This window comes from Paramormyrops kingsleyae, chromosome 23, assembly GCF_048594095.1.
Source record: "Paramormyrops kingsleyae isolate MSU_618 chromosome 23, PKINGS_0.4, whole genome shotgun sequence".
Classification (NCBI taxonomy): Eukaryota; Metazoa; Chordata; class Actinopteri; order Osteoglossiformes; family Mormyridae; genus Paramormyrops; species Paramormyrops kingsleyae.
In genome coordinates, this window is record NC_132819.1 from 24,837,416 (window position 1) to 24,860,407 (window position 22,992).

At 44.7% G+C, this 22,992-nt stretch overlaps 1 protein-coding gene across 7 annotated transcripts in view; it reads right to left on the reverse strand.

Annotated features, from left to right (window-relative positions):
- The window catches only part of gabbr1b (gamma-aminobutyric acid (GABA) B receptor, 1b), a 55,036-nt gene that overhangs the window by 19,144 nt on the left and 12,900 nt on the right, over nt 1-22,992 (reverse strand). For 5 of the 7 annotated variants that reach the window (XM_023809856.2, XM_023809854.2, XM_023809858.2 and 2 more), the window contains 8 exons: nt 21,715-21,853; nt 19,768-19,953; nt 18,925-18,942; nt 5,131-5,291; nt 2,039-2,173; nt 1,294-1,464; nt 785-886; nt 177-242 (listed from right to left, as the gene is read on the reverse strand). In XM_023809856.2, coding sequence (XP_023665624.1) covers nt 177-242; nt 785-886; nt 1,294-1,464; nt 2,039-2,173; nt 5,131-5,291; nt 18,925-18,942; nt 19,768-19,953; nt 21,715-21,853 — 978 coding nt within the window. The remainder of the gene's footprint in view (nt 1-176; nt 243-784; nt 887-1,293; nt 1,465-2,038; nt 2,174-5,130; nt 5,292-18,924; nt 18,943-19,767; nt 19,954-21,714; nt 21,854-22,992) is intronic. The other 2 variants (XM_023809860.2, XM_023809861.2) reach the window with 2 other exon arrangements.

A 22,992-nucleotide genomic window follows, 5' to 3' on the forward strand; every position in this document is an offset into this window, starting at 1 on the left:
AGGCATCATAACAGGACATAGCGAAAAGACATAAGAAACAATTCTAGGACGGTACAAAACATTGCTGCAGTGTAACATAATGATCAACTTTTTGCTAGCAGCATTTTAACATTGGTGACAATATGACAAAAGTCACAAGAGATGTAGAGATACAGTCTTAATGAGAAGGGATTTACCTCACAGAAGACTTTGCGAGCTTCAGTTTCGTAGAAGAGCCCCACGATTATCCTGGCGTCCTGGCGCTACGGCCCAGAAGTAACAGGCACACATTCAGAGAGCAGAACGAGACAGCAGACGCCGGGGAATCGTGTCTCTACTGAGGCCTGGATCTCAATTCCCTGGCAAGACTGGCTCTTAACAGGGAGCTGCTGCGGTCCTTGGGGGTGGGGCCTATGCCTCGAAAATTCATGGCTCATTGCTAATTAGCCCATATATCTCAGGAATGAAATGTAGGCCAATATACAGAATAAGCGAAGCTGGTGATAGTCTGGAAGACTGAGAAGCATCAGAGAACAGCACTTGAGTTTGGCGTTCTTGAGAGGATACTATTTTTGGCAAACTTTGATGTGATTTTGCTGTTTTTTTGTCTATGGGTCAGACATGTTTGGCTCGCCGGGCTATCAGGCCATGTTAGAGGTGGCAAGGTTGTCTGTCTGCTGCCAGCAAGCTCCTGCCCCGTGCTACATGGTCTGACAGTTGCTGCGCTGGCGGGGGGCCGGGTAGGGGCAGCCAGAGGGTGGGGGCAGCCAGAGGGTGGGGGCAGTCGGCGAACAGAGGGAGGCACCTTGAGGTTCTTGACTGCCACCGCCGGGTCAGTCAGGAAGCTCTGACGGACGCTGATCTCGATACCGGCCTCTTTCACTCGCTGCTCCAGATCATCCAGGGTCTGCAAGAGGAAAATGTAGAAGGATGGACAGAAGCAGTGAGAGCAAGGGAAGGCAAAGATGAGTGGGCTATTATAGGTTAGCAAGTAGTGCTCTGTGTTAACAACACAAAGGCTGTGGGTTCAAGTCCCAGAGAGCAGAGAAAAATAATAGTTCTTCCTCATATTTCAAATAGCCTTAGATTAAATCAGATAAAGGAAAAATGTACAGAGGAGAGGCTAAAATACTAAGCAGAGGAGGAAAGAATGTGTTGTGTTATTCACTATTGTACTTGTTCTTTGTCTTGTTCTATCTGATCATTCAAGGAATTTATATATAATGTTCTAGAACTATGAAGACTGGATTTTCTCTTTCAAACAAAGCTGGTTTTGAATCTTAAACTGAGGAAGTGCAGGAGACTGCCACCGACCGATGTAAAGACCTCCGTGGTCTGCTGGATGGTGGCGATCTTGGTCCACTTCCACTTCTGGAAAAGCTGCACGCGGGTGGGGTTGTGGAGCGTGGCGGAGGGGTGCGTGCGGAAGAAGGTGGGGAAGCGCTGGCGGTTGGAGAGGGCGGGGGAGCTGGAGCCGTAGGACAGCTGGAGGGGGTGGAGGAGGGAGAGGTGAGAAGGAGAGACGGAGCTAGTCTACATACACTCATGATCAGGATCTTCCACGCACTGAACACTCTGAAGAAGATAAAGATCTATTCATTTTTCAATCAAATATCCATGTCAACAAAAGCAGTACTACTCAGCAGGCATATACCTAGAAATTCTGGGCCCCCTGGTAAAATGTGACCTTGAGCCCCCCCCCCCCAATCTAATTTTTACATATATAATTTTACTTATCCCAGGGCCCCTATCAGGTGCTGCCCCCCCCCCCCCCTATATCAGCCAGGGTATCTAAGTCCCTCCAATGGTCCTGCTACTTGGGACAACCACTGCAGGTTGCCATCAAAAAATATAGCAATTTGGACCAAAAATGTGTCAGCTTGGACCAAAATCAAGATGCAGGCAATGACCTCACCAGCACACAGTTTTTATAATTCTTGATGTTAGTGAGGTACCCTGCATCACCAGCCAGCGGTCCACTGTGAAACATCCCAACATGTTGAAGTGAAGTGCATTAGGAGTGCGGAGGTGTAGCAGAAAGGTGACAGCCTGGGCATACCACGATGAGGTTCCACATGCGGGCCGCCTCAGCCACCAGCGTGGAGACAGAGCTACAGCCAGGCATCAGCACGATCTTGATGGGCTCCGTGTATAGCAGGTCGTACAGCAACTTGGTGGCCTCGCCGGGGTCACACTGGCACAGGGAGAGACAGGGTCACGCTCACACGCCTATCTCAGAAGAAGACCTGCCTGATGAGAGACAGGACACCAATGTGACCAGCAGCTAAGGCTAAAATGTCTTGCGTGTCTCTCGTATACGGACATCTGCGGCCATTTTCCCAAAAGCCCACAAACCTGAAGAAGGTGCTTTGATCTTCTATCAGGTTCGAGACATACAACCTAACATGTAGTTTCAGTCTTGCAGGTTTTAGCAAGAAATCGTGCGCCAAATACTGGTGAGAAAGCTCAGCAAAGGCAGCTCTACAGATGCCTTTCTGGGATAAAGAAAAAGAGATGAAGGTGAAGATTCATAACTGTAAAGTAAGGAGCTTATGCCTGGCCCTGGACCTTTTCATCAGACAACAAGAGAGAGGTGATCTCCTCTTTTTTAAGACAGATCCTCTCCAGACTCCCTGGAGTTTGGCAGTCTTATTTATTCTCTACTCCAAGCTCAGTGTGCGCTTTCTTGAAAAACCCAGGGGGAAACCTGGCATGATCTCACTGTACCCGGAAAACAGCAGCTTCGCTCCGTGCCAATAAACTTCGGGCAATGCGAGACAAATGTCTTTTCTCAAGCAACCACTGTAAATATTCACGATCAGTGCTGAACAATGCTTTCCAGGAGAAGAGCGTTCTCCAACTCATCTATATCTCTTATTAATGACACTTCTCTCAGAATGTAGCATCGCTTGTGCATCCCTCTCCCTTCTGTGAATTCCTGTCTCACTGAGGCATCCCTCTCCCTTCTGTGAATTCCTGTCTCACTGAGGCACCCCTCTCTCTTCTGTGAATTCCTGTTTCACTGAGGCATCTCTCTCCCTTCTGTGAATTCCTGTCTCACTGAGGCATCCCTCTCCCTTCTGTGAATTCCTGTTTCACTGAGGCATCCCTCTCCCTTCTGTGAATTCCTGTTTCACTGAGGCACCCCTCTCCCTTCTGTGAATTACTGTCTCACTGAGGCACCCCTCTCTCTTCTGTGAATTCCTGCTTCACTGAGGCATCCCTCTCCCCTCTGTGAATTCCTGTCTCACTGAGGCATCCCTCTCCCTTCTGTGAATTCCTGTTTCACTGAGATGTTTTCATGCATTTCACAGCCCCACAGAGAAAGGTCGACCTTTGAGAGAAATTATATCATCAATATAAGGACTAATTGTAGTCGAGAAGGAGGGTTTTCTTTTTTAAGAGATGCTTCAATAGGTCCTCAGCTACAAGTGGGCAAGTGGGTCACAGACATCAAACAAACCCTCTAAGGACCACGGTCTATGCAATTAGCCACGCAATTAGCAACAGTTTAATGGTGACACAAAAGTAATAATTCCACATGAAACATTCTCCAACCCTGAAGGAGACATCTATTTTTGTGATTAAATACTAAACTTAACTGGCAAATCTATGCTATACTGGCCTGAGACCCATACATTTATCAGCTCAAAGCATTTCGTTCTCACATTTAGGGGCATGAGAACTCAAGAACCTGAATCTATTGTGACTCAACTCAATAAATCGATACTGAAGCAAAACAGGTAAATTTCATGCAATCGATGTCAAGCCAGAGACTCACTGGGAAACTGGCAGTATAGGAATCATTTATAAATCCTTCAAACCACCTAAAGGGAGATGAAAAGACCTGTGACAACGCAGTCACCCCCAGCACCCGCCTGCATCCTCCACGTTTGACAGAGCTCAGGAAATCACCCCAGGGGGTGTCCGCCCTTCTCCCACGTAATGTTTGGGAAGCAGGCGAACGTGCTTAAAGACAGCTGGACCAGACACAGAATGACCCAGCCTTTTCTGAGCGCTTCCGCTGTCCTCGGTGCTGAACCGTAGTGATTCAAAACAAACCTAATAAAGGAGTCACCGCTGTTCATTAACACTCTGCCATGAAGTCGGCACCACATGACCCACCAACGTCCCTGATAAGAAGCAAGTCGTGGGCTGGCTGTTACCCTCTCTGTGACCCAGAGAACTGCTAACACTTCCTGTTTTCTATAAGCACAAAAAAAGTGGCACATCGATATGATGCTGAGGGGGGGTATCTGAAACCACTGCATGTACAGCACCATCCCTGCAAAAATATGCGTTTGTTTCAACTGCAGTTTCCTCAGTAACTATTGCCATGCCAACCCCTCGCTCTGGCTCCCCTCCCTCCTAGGCTCAGAAGTGAGGTTCCAATGCAGAGTGATTCTGGCCAATCGTGGCGAGGCTCTTAGAAAAGCCAGCCATTCACAGCAGAGTTAACTGTTTGTTGGCTGCAGTTGCATGACCATCTACAGTACAGTGTGTGACAGGGGGAACTCAGCTGAAGGAAAACAGAACATTTTCAAAAGAAAGGGAAACATTGAAAGACTGGCCATGCAAGGGTGAAAAATACACAATAAAAGAAAAAAGGTGGGAAGGAGATGCAACTGTACTAGGTAAACAAAATATATTGTGTTTACTTAAGAGTTTATTCTGACATACTGCTAACAAGGAACTTCCGAGCTGATGTCAGAACGATGCTACATCTTTTTGAAAATCCCAGGTGTGACATCGCTGTAACAGACACACACAGCAAATGCATATGCATTTATGTAAACATAAACCAGCCCCCTAACCTGACCTGAATACCATGAAAACAATTTCAGGTGTTTGGCATGGGTGACAACTTATAAAAGCAGGTTAAATACATCAAAGAGGTCCAAAAAATGACAGTAAAAAAAACTAATTGATAAGAACAAAGTTACAGTTCAAGTACACGGAGCTGAAGACGAACACACTGTAAAAAAAGATTAAAATGACAGTAATACACAGAAATGAACATGCAGACAAGCAGATGTTAGCATCGCGGGGCTGAGTGACTTCCTCAAGCAGCTCTCATAGAAATTAAGCCGTGGTGACAAATCCAGGCGTCCGCCTTTATTCACATGACAAAGTTGGTGACGCGTTACTTACCATACTGTCATAGTATATCAGTTCCAGTTCGTAATCGGGCAGGATGTCAGTTCTCTTGTTGACCAGATCTAAGGCCATTTGAGCAGAGGGCAGACATGCCTGCCCCCCAGGCCAGCCCCCGCTCATCGGGAATAGGGCGCCAATGTACAGCTTCTTCTTGCCTACGGCCGGGCAGGACCAAGAGAGAAATAAGGTGAGCCAGGCGAGGAGCAGCTTGCGGCTTCTCGGGAGGTGCGGAGCGCGGCTCCCGGAGCGCCGAGGCAGCACCATCATTCCAGCAGGGGCGGCGGGGCTGATGAAGTCCCTCTAAGCGCTCGGCTGACGATGAATCAGTCTCAAATGCTCCAGTGGACTTTAAATTAAACGACTTGAAGGTCAAAAATCAAGTACAAAAGTACAATTCATGTAATTACATTTTAAAGTAAAATTTTGTATTCACAGCGGGGTATGGTAAAATATTGGTGTATCAAATATTACAAAATGCAAAAGATACACAGTAATAAAAAAATAATTTCTATCTAGTTTACATTAACGGAGTGTACAGCAAAATTGTTTTAATAGTAATACTCATTTGCGGACGAATAAACAGCAAAGTACCGCGCATTTCCTGACACGTGTGCGCTTTGTAGAGACAACGCCACAAATAATATAATTATAATAGTAACTCAAAAATCAGATCCCGGGAAATCATGTATATCTAGCGAAGAATACCGATTTGCTTAGTAAGTAGAAGAAACTTCAAAATATTCGCGCAGGTTAATAAAGCCAATTAACCATAAAAGTGGATTATAGACTCAATTAATTGTTTTTTCTCGCGCGAAATTAATTAAAATATAAATAAAGGTAAATCTAAAGAGCGTCGCGTTAAGTTGTTTTTGTTAGGCTGAAGTTTTACGTCCGTAATTTAAAGCGGTGAAAGTCGGTCCTGGGTTTGAAACAAAGCGTGCGGCACAGCCGAAATAGCGCTACTTACTTAAAGTATGTGTTAACTTACAGCATAACAGGCGAAAATGAGGTGAGGAAACTGGAAAAGGGGGAGGGAAGAAAATAACTCCCTCTCTCCAATAAAATAACAAGAAAGCAATAAAAAGCGTATGAAACTAAAACAACGTTTTTTATATAACACTGAAATTAGTCTGTCAGTCAGTACATGTAGCTACACAGTCACGATCGGTTCCCAAACGCGCTTGAGACATTAACTAAAAATGTAATCGTGCTGTATAAACTGTATAATAACCGCAATAGATACAGCTGCCGACATAAGGAATTACTTCTAATATGTACTGAATTTTCTCGGTGTCAGTCCGCTATATGGTCGACGGTTTGTTTAGGACGAAGGGTCGCCTTGCTGTAGGTATGTATCCGTTCATTGACGAGAAAAGGACAAAAGAAACGACGTGGAAAAATATTAAACGACAGCCCTGATTATTTTTGCTCGTTGACTGCAGCAGTGAGTGTGTGTGAGAGCGAGTAAGAGTGTGGCAGTATGAGAGGAAGCGAGAGGGAGAGAGAGAGAGACGGAGGAAGGGAGAGAGATGGCGCGCGAGGGGGGGGTCGTTCTGTCCTTCTATGTTACAGAAACCACTATGAATATTCAATCCTTAATACAACCTCTTTCGTTTTATCCCCCCTCCCCACTTCACCTTTTTCATCCCGACCAACAGTCCCACGTTTTGTTAACCTCTGACTATAGCTCTCAAATACAACCCTACATAAGCACTCTTTGCCTGTCACATGAAAGTCAGACACCTAATTAATGAGGTAGACTGCTGTTGTTTTAAGGGACTTCAACCGATTCTCTCTAATCTATTTCACCTTTTAATGTCTTTTGCTCTCCTTGCCCTCCATTTTACCATATCTACCCTTTGACAAAAAATTCCCCAATCAAAAATTCCCCAACTTATAGCAACACAAGACATTCAGAAACTGTTACTCAAAATCAGTACCAACGGATCTTTTTATTTTGCCCCTCACGCAAACTCAGTTACTGAAAATTTCCAAGTCTTCCCCACAATCCTTCTATTCATCCATCTTCCAAGAGCTTACCCAGTTCTGAGTTATTGGAAACCTGCAGCCAATCATAGGGAGCGCAGGGCTTGAGGCTGGGAGCCCTAGATTTTATGGCACAAACTAGCACACAGTCACATGGAGTCTCATACGTAATGTGCAATTTAGAGATGCTGATTAGCCATGACCATGTGCGTTTGGAATCAGAGCATAAACAGGATCACCTGTGCAACATCAACCTGCCAGCTCCACATGCACAGAGTGGGGGTGTTAAATCAACCCTGCCGGCCCCAAGGCGTCAGGCCACCTCCCCTCTAACAGGTCTTTATGTCTGACAGAAATGGCACTGCTTAATTATGCACGCACTCATGTGTGCAGATGCACTCAGGCAGGTTAAATGGCGTTCGTGGGAGATGGTATGTTACATCTCTCTACATATGTGTCTATAGGTGCTGTGTGTATTTCTGTGTCGGTGTCTTGGGGAACCTGTGTGAGCAGATGAAGCAGCAAGTGTCTAAGTGTGGTGGTAAATAATTAATTAGCAGTGTGACGGCCTGACAGCGCTCCCGACCAGCCCCCACCCTCTCCTCTGTTTGTTCGACTCCTTAATTCTCACTGCCTTTTTACTCTCCTTTCCAAGCTAATAGTGACCATTTCTTTCCAGCTTCCTGTCAATATCTAACAGAGAAATAGTGCTTGTCTCCTGCTTAGTAGGTTTTAAGGTCTATGGAGGCCCAGGAGGCACAATAAGCATCACCAGGGACATCCCTGCTCTTTTGGTGATGATTGTTAATCAGTTTATAGAGCCCTTATGAGGTGAAATTTTATTGATGCCTGACTTGGTTATGTCATCTTTAAACACTGCAGGCAATGCAGCCTTGATGCACATGATACCCCTTTTAACAAGGAAAAGGCATGTTGGGCATATGCATGAGCACATGTGTGTCATTTGAGGGGAGGGGAGATTCTAGGATTTTTTTTTAAGTGGGGGGCATAAGAGAGGCTATAATTCAAAGAGTGGGATCAGCCTTATCGTTAGCCAATGATATGTTTGAGTTGGTGAGTGACGGGGGAGGATGCACTCTGGGGACCAATCAGCTCTCGGCTAGGGCCATTGCTCCTGTGGCTCCGCCTCTGAAGTTGCCCCTGTGGGCAGCCTTCAAGCTGACGAGGGGTCAAGAGGCCCTGAAGACATCGACACAACTGAACCTTGAATCTGCAACACGTCCCGCCTTCCTGTTCCCTAAAGAGTCTCTGCCATCCTGACCTCGCTGGAGGTTCAGGGGAATCTGTCGGTCACCCAAATGTGACATTACGGAATTCAATAAAGTCGGGGAGCCATGCACATTTAACACGTCTGGGGATTTCGAAAACTGCCGGCTGTTGTCGTAGAAATGCTACAAAAGGCCATCTTCCCCAAGCTGAAATGTAATGAGCTCCTTAGGTTTGGGATCTCTAAGCCAACGGCAGTCTCTCAAACCACCGTGCAGGAAACACGACAACGACGCACTTTGGATCTTACAGCTACAAGCAAAAAACGCCCCCCCCCCCCACCAAGCCAGACACTTCCCGGTAAAGAAAGGAGAGGTTTGTCAACTGCGAGCTGGACTGTGGAGACTGCGATCATGTGATTAAAAAGCAGCCAAGCAGCTGGCGTGGTGATGTCATTAATCACGACGGCCCCTGAGAGGCGTGGCGAGCGAGCTGGAGCCTTCAAAGTGACGACGAGCAGCACTCGTGTTAACGTGGTGCGATAAGAATCAGCTCTGCGTGACTTTCTGAGGCTCAGGACGGTCAGGACGGGGAGGGGGGAGAGTATCACTTCATTTAATGTGATCAATCTACAGAAACGCCCCGTTTGGGTTTGCGGTGAATAATGACCTTGATTGGAAGTCTGCAACGCTGTAGCAGAGAACCTCTTCAAAGGGCGTTGTGTCCCCAAGGTCACGACTTAGGGTGACTCGCACGAGTGTTAAATACATGGCAGAGAATTCAGACTTACAGGCACTGAGTAGCATATCCAAGCAACATAATATGTTATATATTAAACAACAGTCAGTGCCAGTTTACACATTTCACATGTGTATCGACCCTTATGTCCTGCCCGTGTTTTGCACTTTAAAGATCATGCAAACCTGTCACTGTTCTATGTTGTACCGTGGTCCTGGGGGACGCTATTTCCTGTCACCGTGTACCTGTATGTGGATGATATGATTAAAAAGGTCCACTTGATGTGACTTGATTTGAATAGTCAGGAGACCTCCGCAACCCTTTTTTGTTCCTCACTCTCGGTTTCTCCTGAATGCTGGGTAGTATGAGGAGTACTGAAGCAGAAGGTCTGTTGGCAAAGATTCTTGTTGCCCAAAAACTCATTTTTGTAACTAAATCAGTCTTCGGCGTGATATTCGTGGAGAACCCACTGCACAGATAACGAGCTGCACCATGACAATTAAGCTCAACTTGCTGAGAAAATGTATTTGCTTTCCATGTCTTCTAGCCGGAAGAGGAAACCGTCATTCCCAAAATCTGAGCACATCAGCCTGAAAATGCCCCTCACAGACACGCAGGCAGCTCAATGGGCAGATCCCTCCTCTAAAATGTGACTCATTATCGACAGGCATCCCACTAATATCCAGTTTGCTTTATCATGCAGAGGTTTCTTATCGGTTTGGTTCATTCAAAGGCAGGAATGCTGGAATTCACTTAACCATTCTCCTGTAATCTATACCCCTATCAGCCTTTGTCTTAATAGACAGACCTGACCGTACAGCACCAGTCCATCATGCGAACAAAGGAAAAATTATGAGGGTTCTTTACCTCGTCGATACTGCAATTGAAATGTAGGAAATGTTTCAGGAATTTACACCAGGTAAATAACCACAGCCACAGTGAGTGTCCCTAAATCCTTGAAGAAAGATGGTCACCATGAACTGCAATGCGTCAGTTCACACACACACACACACACACACACTCATAGACATATTTGTGGAATAGTTACAGGATGTCTTTTTTAGATATATGTCAGTTACACAGCAGGATGATGTAATCTCGCAACAGTGAGTATATTTCATTATGTTTAAGTAAAATCACACTGTTTTAGTGGATGTCATTGTCTTGCCAAGATTAAGAAATAGAGATGGAATAACTTTGTTTTTCCAAAATATTTCCAGGGGTAAATTATTGAGAGGATATACAGTGTATTTATGCTTTCATACTTTTATTCCTATCTGCCAGATAGTCAATTAACTAATGCACTGTGACACTGCTTTCTCATTACTTAAAAGCCTCTGAGACTGAGAGGTCATAAATGTTCCCGTTCGGCTTCATATTTCGCTATTATGTAAACTTATTACAAAATAACAAGCAAGAGTTTACTAAGTAGTGTGGGACCTGTGACAGATGAGGAACATCCTACCAGACTTTATAACTCCTTAACACTACTGGCCGGTTGCAATATTGCCGTACTGGAATTTTTAAGAATGAACCCATTGTAAAATATCAAAACAAACATGCCTGGCAAAGAAGGTATATACATCACGATTAAAAACTCAACATCAACAAAAGCTGAACAACACCCTAAGGTATCTTTCAGGTGACCAGAATTCCATCCATCTATAGATCTATCCATCCACACGTCTGATTCAATACAGGATTATGGAAAAGCCTGGAGCCTATATCTGGAACCAGAAGACATCCTGGCCTGTCCATTGTTCAAATCATTCCAACACTAAATTTTTCTCATTAACCTAATAATACATTTTTAAGCAACATAGTCCCCACGTTATCTTTTATAATGTTATGATAGACTCTTGTTTTACCAGATTTGAGAGGCAACTGACTGCTTTTGAAGTTCCCTTGGGGATCCTGCCCCCTGCCGGCAGGGTTAAGCATGAAATCACGTATGGAGAGGTCTGAAAGTAAGAGACTTGTTGAAGTTCCACAGTGCCCCCCCCGCATCCCCCACCCCACCCCAGCCGGACAGCAGTGGCATCTGTGGGGGGAGGGGCCGGCGACAGGTGGCTCTGAATATGGGGCACCCGGTGTCACTGTCTGCGGGGTTCTCACTTCACTGGCAGGCCGCGGGCGTCTCGCCGGAGCGACTGGGCAGACCAGCTTCCAGGCAGCGTCCTGGACAGAGGCGCAGAGAGACGCGTGAGCATGCGGGGACGTCGAGAGCCGGAGCATATATACCGGAGTGCGCCGCATCCGCAGTAATTCATCATGCACATCAGCGTTGACGGGGCCAGCCGGCCGGGATACAGTCACCCCAAGGTCATGCGCCTTTTCTCACCGCTTCATCTTCAAAGTTAATTTAAAAGAGATTATTCTGATGCCACGCATGTGCGCAAATGGACTGTAATACCGTTACTGTCACGACAGATTTGGGTATTTCGCGTGATGGCTAGTGAGGTCATTTGTTTGTTTTTTTAGCTCCCTGTCAGGACACTGTCAGCGCGGCAGACCTGTAACGCGCACGGATCCCGCGGTCGGCTCCCCTTCCAGCTCTGCGCTCGTTTCCCTCTGCCTGGCTGTGAAATGTGTCCAAGCTGTTTAATAACATAGCTGCTGTTTCTGTACCATCTGTCCCTGTAAATGCAGAGTCTCCATTCCTGCACTGGCAGTGGGGGGGAGGGTGGGGGGCTCTGTCTGCATGAGACCAGCTCTTCCTGCTGCAGCACCCATTTGGGAATAGTACAGACCAGTGATTTACTATGTCCATCCAAATCTCCCCCAACTTCACTCCCTCTCTCTCTTCCCACCCCTTCTCTCTTTTTTCCCTCTCTCCGTTTTTCTCTTCCTCCCTCGCGGTCCCTCTCGCGATGCCTTTTTCTCACCCCCAATATGCTATCCATCCTGTTTTCTCCTAATCACACACTCTCTCTCTCGTTCGCTCACTCGTGTAATAATGTTAATGTAGTGTCCACCGTACGTCCGTAATACATTCTAATCTGTCAGGCTGTCGTTTTTGGATGCAGTTTGACTGTTATTTATGATTTCTTTAATTTTTTATTTATTTATTTTTTGCATTTTTCAGATAAGCTTTTTCTCATTAAGGATTATCTTCGTCATGTGTATTTATTCTGGCTGCATATTGCGGAGCTTCTCAGTCCAGGCTGAAAATACTGTTCAGCGCGAACGGTGGAAAGTTTCCGTGACTTTCCACAGCGCCTTGGTGAAATGAAAGTGAGACAGATAACAATACATGCGGTGGCTCTTATAAGGGACCGAGTGGGTCGCCCGGCATCCTAATTAACACTTAACGAGCAACATTTGATGGACGGATTATAGACGGGCTGAGGTGCTTCCACGTGCCAGCAGTAAGGTTAAATGTAAGGGAAGTCAGACTGGGAAAGCCAGCAGCCTTTTTAAATTCTTGTAAAGAGATTATTTTATGGGCACAGAGGTAAAGAAGTCAAATATGAAAAAGGCCCCCTTCAGCCTTTGTTGAGCCAGCAACACCGATTCCCCAGGAGGTGGCAAATATCACTCAGGAAGCGAGTTGTTTGTTGCCGGTTCATGGAGATGACAGATCATCTGAGTAACACAGCTGTTGAGTGATCTGACAGCGCTCGCGTCCAATGTGCTAGGCTACATCGTAACAGGCCGTTAGGCTTCCAAAATCCCTAAATTAGGAAGGAAATATTCACGCCACCCATTTAGCGAGGGGGAGGGGGATGTGCCTCATTCTCCGCATCTTTTCATCAGCTTCCTTCATTACCATGGCGAATGCAAAAGGATGCATTTTGGGGCAATACGTCTTAAGAAAAGCGCTTATTTTGGCGCTTCCCTGCCAATAAACAGGGGAGACTGCTGTCCTCATGTTATTTAAGGGGGTGATTACAAAAACGCAGAAAGAATATTACTCCTCAGACTCGGAGTTTGTAAAGCCAATTCATCCGTTTGTCTAAATGAAAAGGGACGCCGCACGATGTATCTTTCTGCTCCAGGAGTACGAGCGGTATAGATCAGCAATTCTCTGTTGCCGACAAAGCTCGCAGAACAGAAACACTGGGATTTTCACTGGGAAAACTGATTGCTTGTGGAAGGTTATCTTAACAACCGCCGAATAAACAGCAATACTTCAGTGGACAATAATCCATTTAACTCTGCGAAGTGACTCATTCCCATAATATGCTGTTTTATTTTTTTCTCTCTTCCCTAGAATAAGCCATCAGAGTCCAAACAGGGGGCCTCTTCCCCACATACAGCTGCCTTGAATCCCACAGTCACTCTCTTTTGCTGTATTTTGATTTTCACTTTATTTCTGATTTGCACGCTATGAGCAAGTAGTGCTCCAAAATACAGTAACAAGGCTTGTAAGTACAATGAACTGAGTACAGCCTTTCCCAAGCTTACCACGGAGTTACGTTCCGATAAACCTAACGTAAGGCGGAAATATCACAAGGTGAAAATGCATTTATTTACAGCACAGCTGTCCTATCAAACATCATAGCCTAGCTTAACCTACCTTAAACATGCTTAGATCTCTTACATTAGCCTACAGTTGGGCAAAATCATTAACACAAATACATTTACCTATCGTAAACTCGAAATATCGTAACACGGACGATTGTAACCCAGGGAACATCTGTGCAACTTTACTGTACATCAAACAGTATTACATTATAACATGCTAACAAAGTGGCAGATGTTACAAGTCTGAGTGATGAAAACAGCGGGTCTAGATCCATGTACGCTCCCCACAGATTTATCTGGTTGGGCACCAGTTCACCATTTGGGGGTTTAAAACATTGCGGGGGCAAACAGATTTTGGATCCTTTCATTTTTTTGAAGAGTGGATGGAATTGTGTTCTGACTGATCTGATCGCTCCACCAACGAAGGGTGGAAAGTAGACAAAATGATTTCTAACCCTTCAGAGATTACAGGTACTGAAGATGCACTCAGAACAGATCCTGATGGAGTTTGAGGTCTCGTGAAGTTCTGTGATGAAGAGAAGGATCCTACCTCAGGGTATATATGTTATATTTTAATACCAAAGAAGTCTTTTTATACCAGTAATCCAATGGGACAGCAAAAGGTACATTATTAACAGCTGTATGCCAGTTACAATTACCTAAACGCCTCTTAGAACCGATGTCTGAATTTCCACATGCAGTTCCCGAAATATCAGAAAACCACGACACCAAAAAATGATCCTTCAAGCCATCGCCAACGTACCAAACGAGACCTTAAATCAATGCCAGAACAATCAACGTCTTCTTGCCGATATCCTACATATACTCATTCATCCTGACTTAGAACAGGATGTGTGGAATCTAAAGAGGCAGCCAGGGGTGAATTGCCCCAGTGCCGGGTTTGATTTCACTGCTTCAGCTGGCGTGCTGTTAATGAAAGGCCGCCTTGCCTGCACAGAGTGGTTTATTCTCACCTCAGAAATGTCAGACTTGAATCAATTCTGCACAGCGTTAAATTAATCATGAACAAGGGGATAAGACCAGCGTGCTTTGCTGCACTGGCCACACAGCAGTGACCCGCAGTGCTGGGGAGAAGACTCCGCTCCTTGGCCATGAGGTCATCGCTACGAGGCATGAATATGCAACCCGGTGCCTAGAAACAAGCTCTTTCAGACACAGCACATGTTCGGGGGGGGGGAGCTGCATTATCATCAACCAATGGGAAAGCGGCGCAAGCATACATGTTATGCTGCTGCCATCGGCATTGGTGATTTGAGTCTTGCTGTGTTACCCAAACAGTTCCATCGCGGTTTAAGTCATTTAATGTCATCATAACGGTCATGGCCATGGAGACAAACATGAACGTGCGCTATTCGAGGAGGGAGACACGCAGCGTGTGTACTGCGTCATTTAGCACCCCGTGGAGAAAAAGGATTTTTCTCACAGCAGGAGCAGCACAGATTATACATTTTTTCTCCTTTCAGTCAGTCATATTCTGCTAAAGTTGTGTGCACCGCGAATTTCGAGAGGGAAGACAGTCCGTCATTTCCATGACATTTAACCGCTTTGGCTACACCCAGCCTCTTCCTCCCGCCGCCCAGGGTGTGTAATTAAAGGCTAATCTATAAAGAGGACAGCACTACGCATAAACACACCAACACATACCGGCCCGTTCACCACCGCCTCAGATGCTAGGAATCCGGCAGGTGAAAATAACGAGCCAACTAACCCAGAATGTGAAATGAATACCATCTGGGCACCAAATCTTCAAAGGGGGGCAAATTCCCCTCCTTCCCAGCGCAGAGAGCCCCGCACAGGTGGAGGCCGCATATTAACCTTTCCCCTGCTGTGTGCGGAAGAGGGGGGAGACAGGCTCCCATGAACATCTCACCATCCCAATTAACGCTGGCAGCTAAGGGAGCGGAAACGAAAGCAATATTCGCTCGGCTTATGTACAAACCATCATCCAGAAACTTAATGCCTTGGACAGCGTAATCTTCAACCTTAGCTACATATTTAGCATATTAGTAGTGTGTTGAATGGGCTCTCCCTCTCCTGTGCAGCAAAGTAGCTACAGCTTATTGGTGCACTGCAGGCAGTGCTGTGAAGAGAGACTGAGCCCTCAGTCAGGGGTTTAACACGTCATTGGACACTGCACGGGTACATTAGTCAGCGATGGCCAATGGGAAGCTGCCTAACTTCAGGCAACACTTGTTCAGAAATATTATCGTGGAAAATGAACGTCAGTCTGCAAACAATTATACTCACACTACACAAAGGAGGTTCAGTAAAAGGATTTGGGTTAACTGAATTAGTGCTTTAGGTTGATTAACTGTAACTCTGACCAATTCTGTATCATTAAATATTTACCTGGCACATTCCTTAACTAATGCAACTTATAATTCTGGATTTATATGATATCAATACATTGCTCCAGGGGTATTAGATGCTGACTGATTGCTCTTTCAACCCAAGCTTTCCTCATTTGTAAGCTGCAATGGACATAAGCATCTGCTAATAATATATAAATTATTATATATATATATATATATCATAAATGTAAAGCACAACATATTTATTTAATTTAGGTCAGGCAACTTTCTGCAAGAACTATAGTCATTGCTAAAATTGCATTCATTCATCACTACTCCCCCTGTTGGCTAATCAGCAGAATACACCTCAAATCTAAATGCCAATCTCCCTCACTCCTGCCATCAAGCTTCTCCCTGCTCTGTAATCTGAATGCCAACCAAGTCAAGGATTATAAAACACCGGGCAAGCTGAGTGGTTATATGTGCTTTCACTGCTAAACACTGAGAATGTTCCCTCTGCCAGCCTCTTAAGGAACTGTTAGTCACAGTATAAACAGAACGTGTGCGAGCCTGATGAGGAAAAAGAAATTGATTGATGCACCAGAGGTGGGACTGAACGCTCGGCGAGTCGAATCAATCTTCTCCCACTTAAGTGACTGACTGCTCATTTCATACCATTTGTGACACACTTTTGTTTTAAAAAGAGAGGTTGGCCTCTGATTGTCCATCCCTGATGCCTGGTGAGCCCCCCCTCCCCCCCAGGCAGCCTAGGGCACCAAACAAACAATTACCGCTCAAAAATGCAGAGGAAGCTGAATCAAAGGGGTCCACGTCTCCAGCCTCCGTCACGCAAGACAAAGAAGTAATTAGTTCAGCACCAGTGGCACCAATAAATGCTGTATCAGTAAATACTTTCTATTCCAAATTTCTGTCACAACTTTCTTTCATACATACATTATGTGCCAAGTTTTTGTTGGCCCTACAACAGAAGGGAGGGGGGAAGTGACAGAAACTAACTTAACTTTGAAATTAATCTTCCACTGTTTTCACTCTCCTCGTACTGCCTGCTTACAATGTATGTTACAGGGGACCAGCAGCTAAAAGAATGTTTATTTTCATGCTTTTCTCCTGTTCAGTCAAGTTTCTAGGATTTATGACAAACATCATGCAGATTAGTGTGACAAGATGTGCAAAGTTAAGGTCATCTTGGATCTGAACAAAAATAAATTATAACAACTTCAGGTTGCACACACAGGAAAACAAATTATATTTTAAGGAACTTTACCCGATTTAGCTATTTAGCATAGTATACATAAACATACAGCAGTTTGTGACATTTAAACTAACCAGACAGGTGGGTAGCTAGAAATTGCCCCCCCCCCCCAAACAAAATGTTCTACTGACATCTAGTGTTCGACATAGTTTTAACAACTATTTTCGTTATAGTGCGGCACTGCCCCCATGAGGTAAGAACATGTTATACATCATAATAAAGCTCACAGTAAGCTTGGCGGCTGGATGGGTGTCACTGTTAGCGTGCGGCACGTGGCTTGGAGGTTTGAATCCTGCAGTGCGTGTGTGTGCAGAGATTGCATGTTTTCTCCGTGTCCTGCGTGTTTCTTCCCACAGTCCGAACACATGCAATTAGGTGAGTTGGCTTCTTGTACCATTGTGTGGGAAAATGTGCACGTGTTTGATCATGCATGAATTACATCGTAGGGACCAAAATGTGATTAAAAGAAAAACGTTATTTTGACCTTGTGGAGACATTTTTTCGGTTCCTACAAAGGGAAACCCATTTTTATTTAAAAAAAATTGTGAATGCAATCCAAAAGAAAAACCAAAAGACTTGTACTTTGTTTGGTAACGTATGATTAAGGTTAGGGCTAGGTAGAGTTTAAGGTTGTCATAGTTGGGATTAGGGTTATGCCCATAAAAATTAATGGAGAGTCGACGCAAAGATATGAGTATAGGTGTGTGAGAGTGTGCGCCTCATTATGAACTGCAGGCCTGTCCAGGGTGTCCCCTGCCTCGTGCCCTGTGCTTCCGGGGATAGGCTCCAGGCCACTCTCCCATGATGCTCTACTGGAGAAGGAGGTGGAAGATGAATCATTCTAAGAATTTTTGCTTTATAACAATTGTATTTATTTCACTTTGCTGCCCATTGTGCCTAAATATGTACATTTTATTAAATAGCAAAAAACATATTTTTAATGTGCCATTTATTCTGTTAATTTCCAAACTAAACCAGTTGAGGTTATTCAGACAACTATGGTGTAAATTAATTATATTGTAAAATGTAATTAAGTTCTTTGTTAACTATTTTCTAATCTCTAATTTTCTGCGCCTTGATTCAGTGGTACCTATATCTGTCTAATATGAACATACTGCCACCTTGTGTTAAGAATTAAAATTACATTTAGTGGAGTTTGCACGCTCACTAGCTGTATTTGGGTTTCTACCCATAATCTAAAGACATACAGTGAGATGGACGAATGCCCAATGTATCCTGGAATAGACTGCATGACCCTGGTCTGTGCAAGAAGTTGGAAGACAGATGACCCTGCGCTCTTGAGAAACACTTAAATACACCCAAGAGGGACTCAGCATTTAGAATGAGAAGAGATGGCCATTCCCTTTTGGAAACTTAGCCGGAATCCACACATTCTGCAGATGAATACTCTCAATTTCCAGTCCTCACAAGGGCCAATTATTTCCCCACTAAACCCTAAAATAGGGATTATAGCAAGACGAGACACACCCTGATAACACAGAAGAACACAGAACATCAAGGTGCACAACGTGGCCCACATGCAAATCGATACGGCGCGACAGTACGCTGTGTCAGCGCGCATGCGCCGATATCAGCGGCATCACTGACAGGCTGATCCACCTAATAAACCGACAGAGACCATCGGACGTCCCATGAAGGACACAGATACTCTGACAAATTCCACAGTGCCCTCACAAGTACGCAAGCAGAAAAAATCAGCTGAGCTATATATATAACTGGCTGTAAGACACATGGCAGAGGGACAAACTTAGCTTCCGTTCTTACCTGAGTAATGTCTGTCATCTTGTAGGGGGAGCGGGAGGAAAGAGGAGGAGAGGAAACATTGGGGGCTTTTAGCAAGAGCGTTACAGACACTGCTTCTCTGGGGTGATGCACGCGAGTCATGACCAGGCAGAAGACACACACGCACGCACACATGCACACAAATGCCATAGCTGTCAAAGCCAAACTGCTGGATACGTGGATAAGTGGATAAGTTCATGTCCGTATTTTTTCAATTTAGTTCAAATTCAGTTTATTTTCATATAGTTCCATATTCTCCAGTCATAACGATCTTTAAATTATTCTGAAGTGATTTTGTATCATTAGTAGCTATCTACAACTTAAATTATAAGAATGAAAAAAATTAGATGTATTTTTTTTGGCTTTAAATTATAAGCATTCCCATACTGCCTTGCAGTATTCTGACATTGTACTACCACCAACAACCAGAGAGGGTGCTAAAGTACTCTCAGCGTCCCTACTTCCAGCATTAGTGTTTCCATCATAGTTACTCTGATGCTCTGAACAGGTATTTGAAAATAGAGATTTTATTTAAAAAAATATATATTTTATACAGCAGAACACACACGCAGAAAATCCTGAGACACATCGATTAAGGTTGTCAACTGTCGGATTTGCCAGGAGATTCAAAGAATGGATGAGGCCTCCTGGAATTTCAAGGCTTCAATGTAGGAGATGTTTAGTCTCGAATTAGTGTCAGAGGTGCTCTCCTCCCTCAAGGAATACTGTCAGATGGAGATGGTAACCCTATTATTGATGTGTTTACATGCAAACACTAACACACACACTCGTGCACATGCAGGTGACAGAGTAGTGCTCGCTCACAATGGCAGACGGGTTTGGGCGAGTCCCATTTGCCAAGTTTGGAACAGAGGGTGGAGTTCCGGCCCACCAGCCTGAAACCAGCCAAGCAGCTGTATTGTAGCACCGTCCCCTCCACCGGGAGCCCCGCGGGCCACATCGTCACCTGGCCATTCTCCAAGGAGGTCCACACACGCGGGCACATCAGCACTGCGAGAGGCAGGGAGGGGGGCAGCGTCACAAGCAACACTACCCAACACAAGCAGGGAGATGCTACATCTGTGTAGCAAAGAGCAACTCACACAGTTCAGGGTGGTGAAGCACGCTTATCTGCTGCTTCACTGCAGCCTTGATCCTAAGAGAATTTTATACTCTTATTCATTTGTACAGATCAAGATTAATTCTAGAGAGTTTATTGTAATACAAACAGTAAACAGTCAGTTGCACTAGTCAATGAAAATCTTACTCTGCATGTCTTATCAGGCACCGGCAAACTCAGATTAAACACAAATGACAAATACAAATTAAGGAGGAATCATTTGCAGTAATTCAGATTATACACCTTTCTTCCCTCAATATCTATTGCATAAATCTATATTCTTGCATACCATGCTACCCACTGCTGACTCCTGTATCCATCTCACCTCCTCATCCATTTATAGAGCTCAGCGTTTCACATTAGCAGTTCATCTTAAGGACTTTTCACAAGTATCTTCTTACAAGGCCTTTCCTATGACCTAAACCGAAAGCCTCTAAGTTTCTATCTTTGGTTTGAAGTAGAACATTTGTTCTGACATGTTTACAGCTTCCTACTGCTGATCCAGACTGTTGCCCTGCCTTCATGCAGAGAGGAAGACAGCTGTGATGGATAGAGATACTGACAGGAGATGTTTGGCTTCAAACAGACGGGCACTTTTGCGTTGTCATTCACAAACCAGCTTCCAATTGGTTACTTTATTTGTTTCTACTGCAATTTGATTGGGCTAGACCATTGATTGACAGGACACAACTATTCTACCCACTGCAAGTTTTGAATGCCTGTTTTACTTTCTGTCAGACAGAAAGGACTAGTCAGGTCTTCATCCATCATTCACACTGGGATTCTTCCCAATACTCAAATGACTGTGAGGTAAATCGTTTCTTGGGGCTTTTTCCCTAAATAAGGAATATGGAAGATGTCACAGCAGTTTATGATGGAGGGATCTAACCCACAGGCACCTCTAATGCATGGAGTCCTTTATCTGGATGACTGGAGTTATATTATAAGCAGGAGTAGAGAAGGAGCTGGGATCTTTAGGTATCGGCAGGGTCACAGAGATCTGGAGACTATCCCAGAAGGCAGGCAATAACCCAAGACAGGACGGCAACCGATTACAGGGAACACAACATTCACACACACAGAGGCAATTTTAGCATGTTTTCAAACCATAAAACAAGAATAAAACCACAGAACAATCTGGGAAGAACATGCAGCATCCACGCACATAAAGCCAGGGCAGTAGTGACGGCCAAATGAAACTTCATGAACCATTTGCATTATTTTCTGACCCCACTAGATGGTGCTCTCTGTTCAAAAAAAAGGGCTCAAAGCAAACCAAGAGCACCATCTAGTGGGGTCAAAAAATATAGCAAATGGTTCATGAAGCGTCATTCGGGCATCACTACTGGGCAGATAATTGAACCTTGATCTTCAGAGGCAGTAGGTAACAGTGCTAACCACTGCACCACCCTGCAGAGGACAACAAAACTATATTTAAAGATAAGAAGGCTTGTTCATCACCGATTATATAAATAGTACATGGTATATATAAATGGTGGACAAGAATGATAGTGTATACCTGAAACTGCCACACAGCTGTTATACAATTAAAAAAACACAGATATAGCGCATAGATAGCTCTCTAAAAGCGGCTGGAGGCAGGTGAAGGATGGCAGCGGGGTGGCTGGCCGGCAGGCGGGGGCCGCACTCACAGCATCTGCTGCGCTGCGTGAGCTCCGTCCAGCTGCCGTTGGGGAGACACTTCCTGACCTTGGGCCCCACGATGACGCGGTTCCCCCGGCAGATGTACTCGATCTCATAGTCGACGGGCAGGATCTGGATGCTGCGGATCTGCACACAGGGCACTCTGTTTACTGTCTGTGTTTGCTGTCTCTGTGTGTTTACTGTGTATGTGTGTGTGTGTATATGTGTGTCTGTTTACTGTCTGTGTGTGTACATTGTGTGTGTGGAGGGGGTGTCAGATATACATTACATTCTGGGGACCAAATGTTCCTCACAATGTGATAAAAAACCTGTTATTTTGATGTCAGATGGAGATGGTAACCCTATTATTGATGTGTTTACATGCAAACACTAACACACATACTCGTGCACATGCAGGTGACAGAGTAGTGCTCCCAAAAGGGGAAACTCAATTTTATATAAAAAAAAAAAAACTAAAAATGCCAAAATACTTATATTTTGTTTGTGTACTTATGGTTAAGGTTAGGACTGGGTAGGGGTTAAAGTTGCCAATACTGGGATTAGGGTTTTGCCCATAGAAATGAATGGATGGTCCACACAAAGACATGTGTGTGTCCATTTACTGCCTGTGTGTGTTTATTGTGTGTGTGTGTGTGTCTGTGTGAGTGTGTGTGTGTGTTTCTATGAGTATATGTGTTTCTGTGAGTGTGTGTGTTTCTGTGAGTATATGTGTTTCTGTGAGTGAATGTGTTTCTGTGAGTGCAAGTGAGTTTCTGTGAGTGTGTGTGTTTCTGTGAGTATATGTGTTTCTGTGAGTGTATGTGTGAGTTTCTGTGAGTGAGTGTGTTTCTGTGAGTGTGAGTGTGTTTCTGTGAGTGTGCCTCTTTGCTCACCCTGTGCAGTTCTTCTGGCCTGAAACCCCCCTGTGGTGTATTTACATCCACATCTCTGACAATAACAGTGTCCTGCCAAGATCCCGATTTAGCATGAGGCAGCAAAGATGGCCTTATTTTAACCAGCTCAAGCTGTTTGATAATTCAGCATCAAAACCGACGGTCTGCATTCATGAATGTGGAATGAGCTGCTGTTTCCTCCCCTGTTAATTGCTCTGGTATTAATTGCCTGTACCAATAGCATAGAGCAGCTTAAAACATACAACAGCTACTCAGCTGCATAAAAATCTATCCTCCAACAATGGCAGGACCATCCATGGATGTCTGCCTTCTTAACGTCTCTTTACATTCTAAAAGTGCTCTTTTTTAAAATGCTCATCAGCTCTCTTCCCA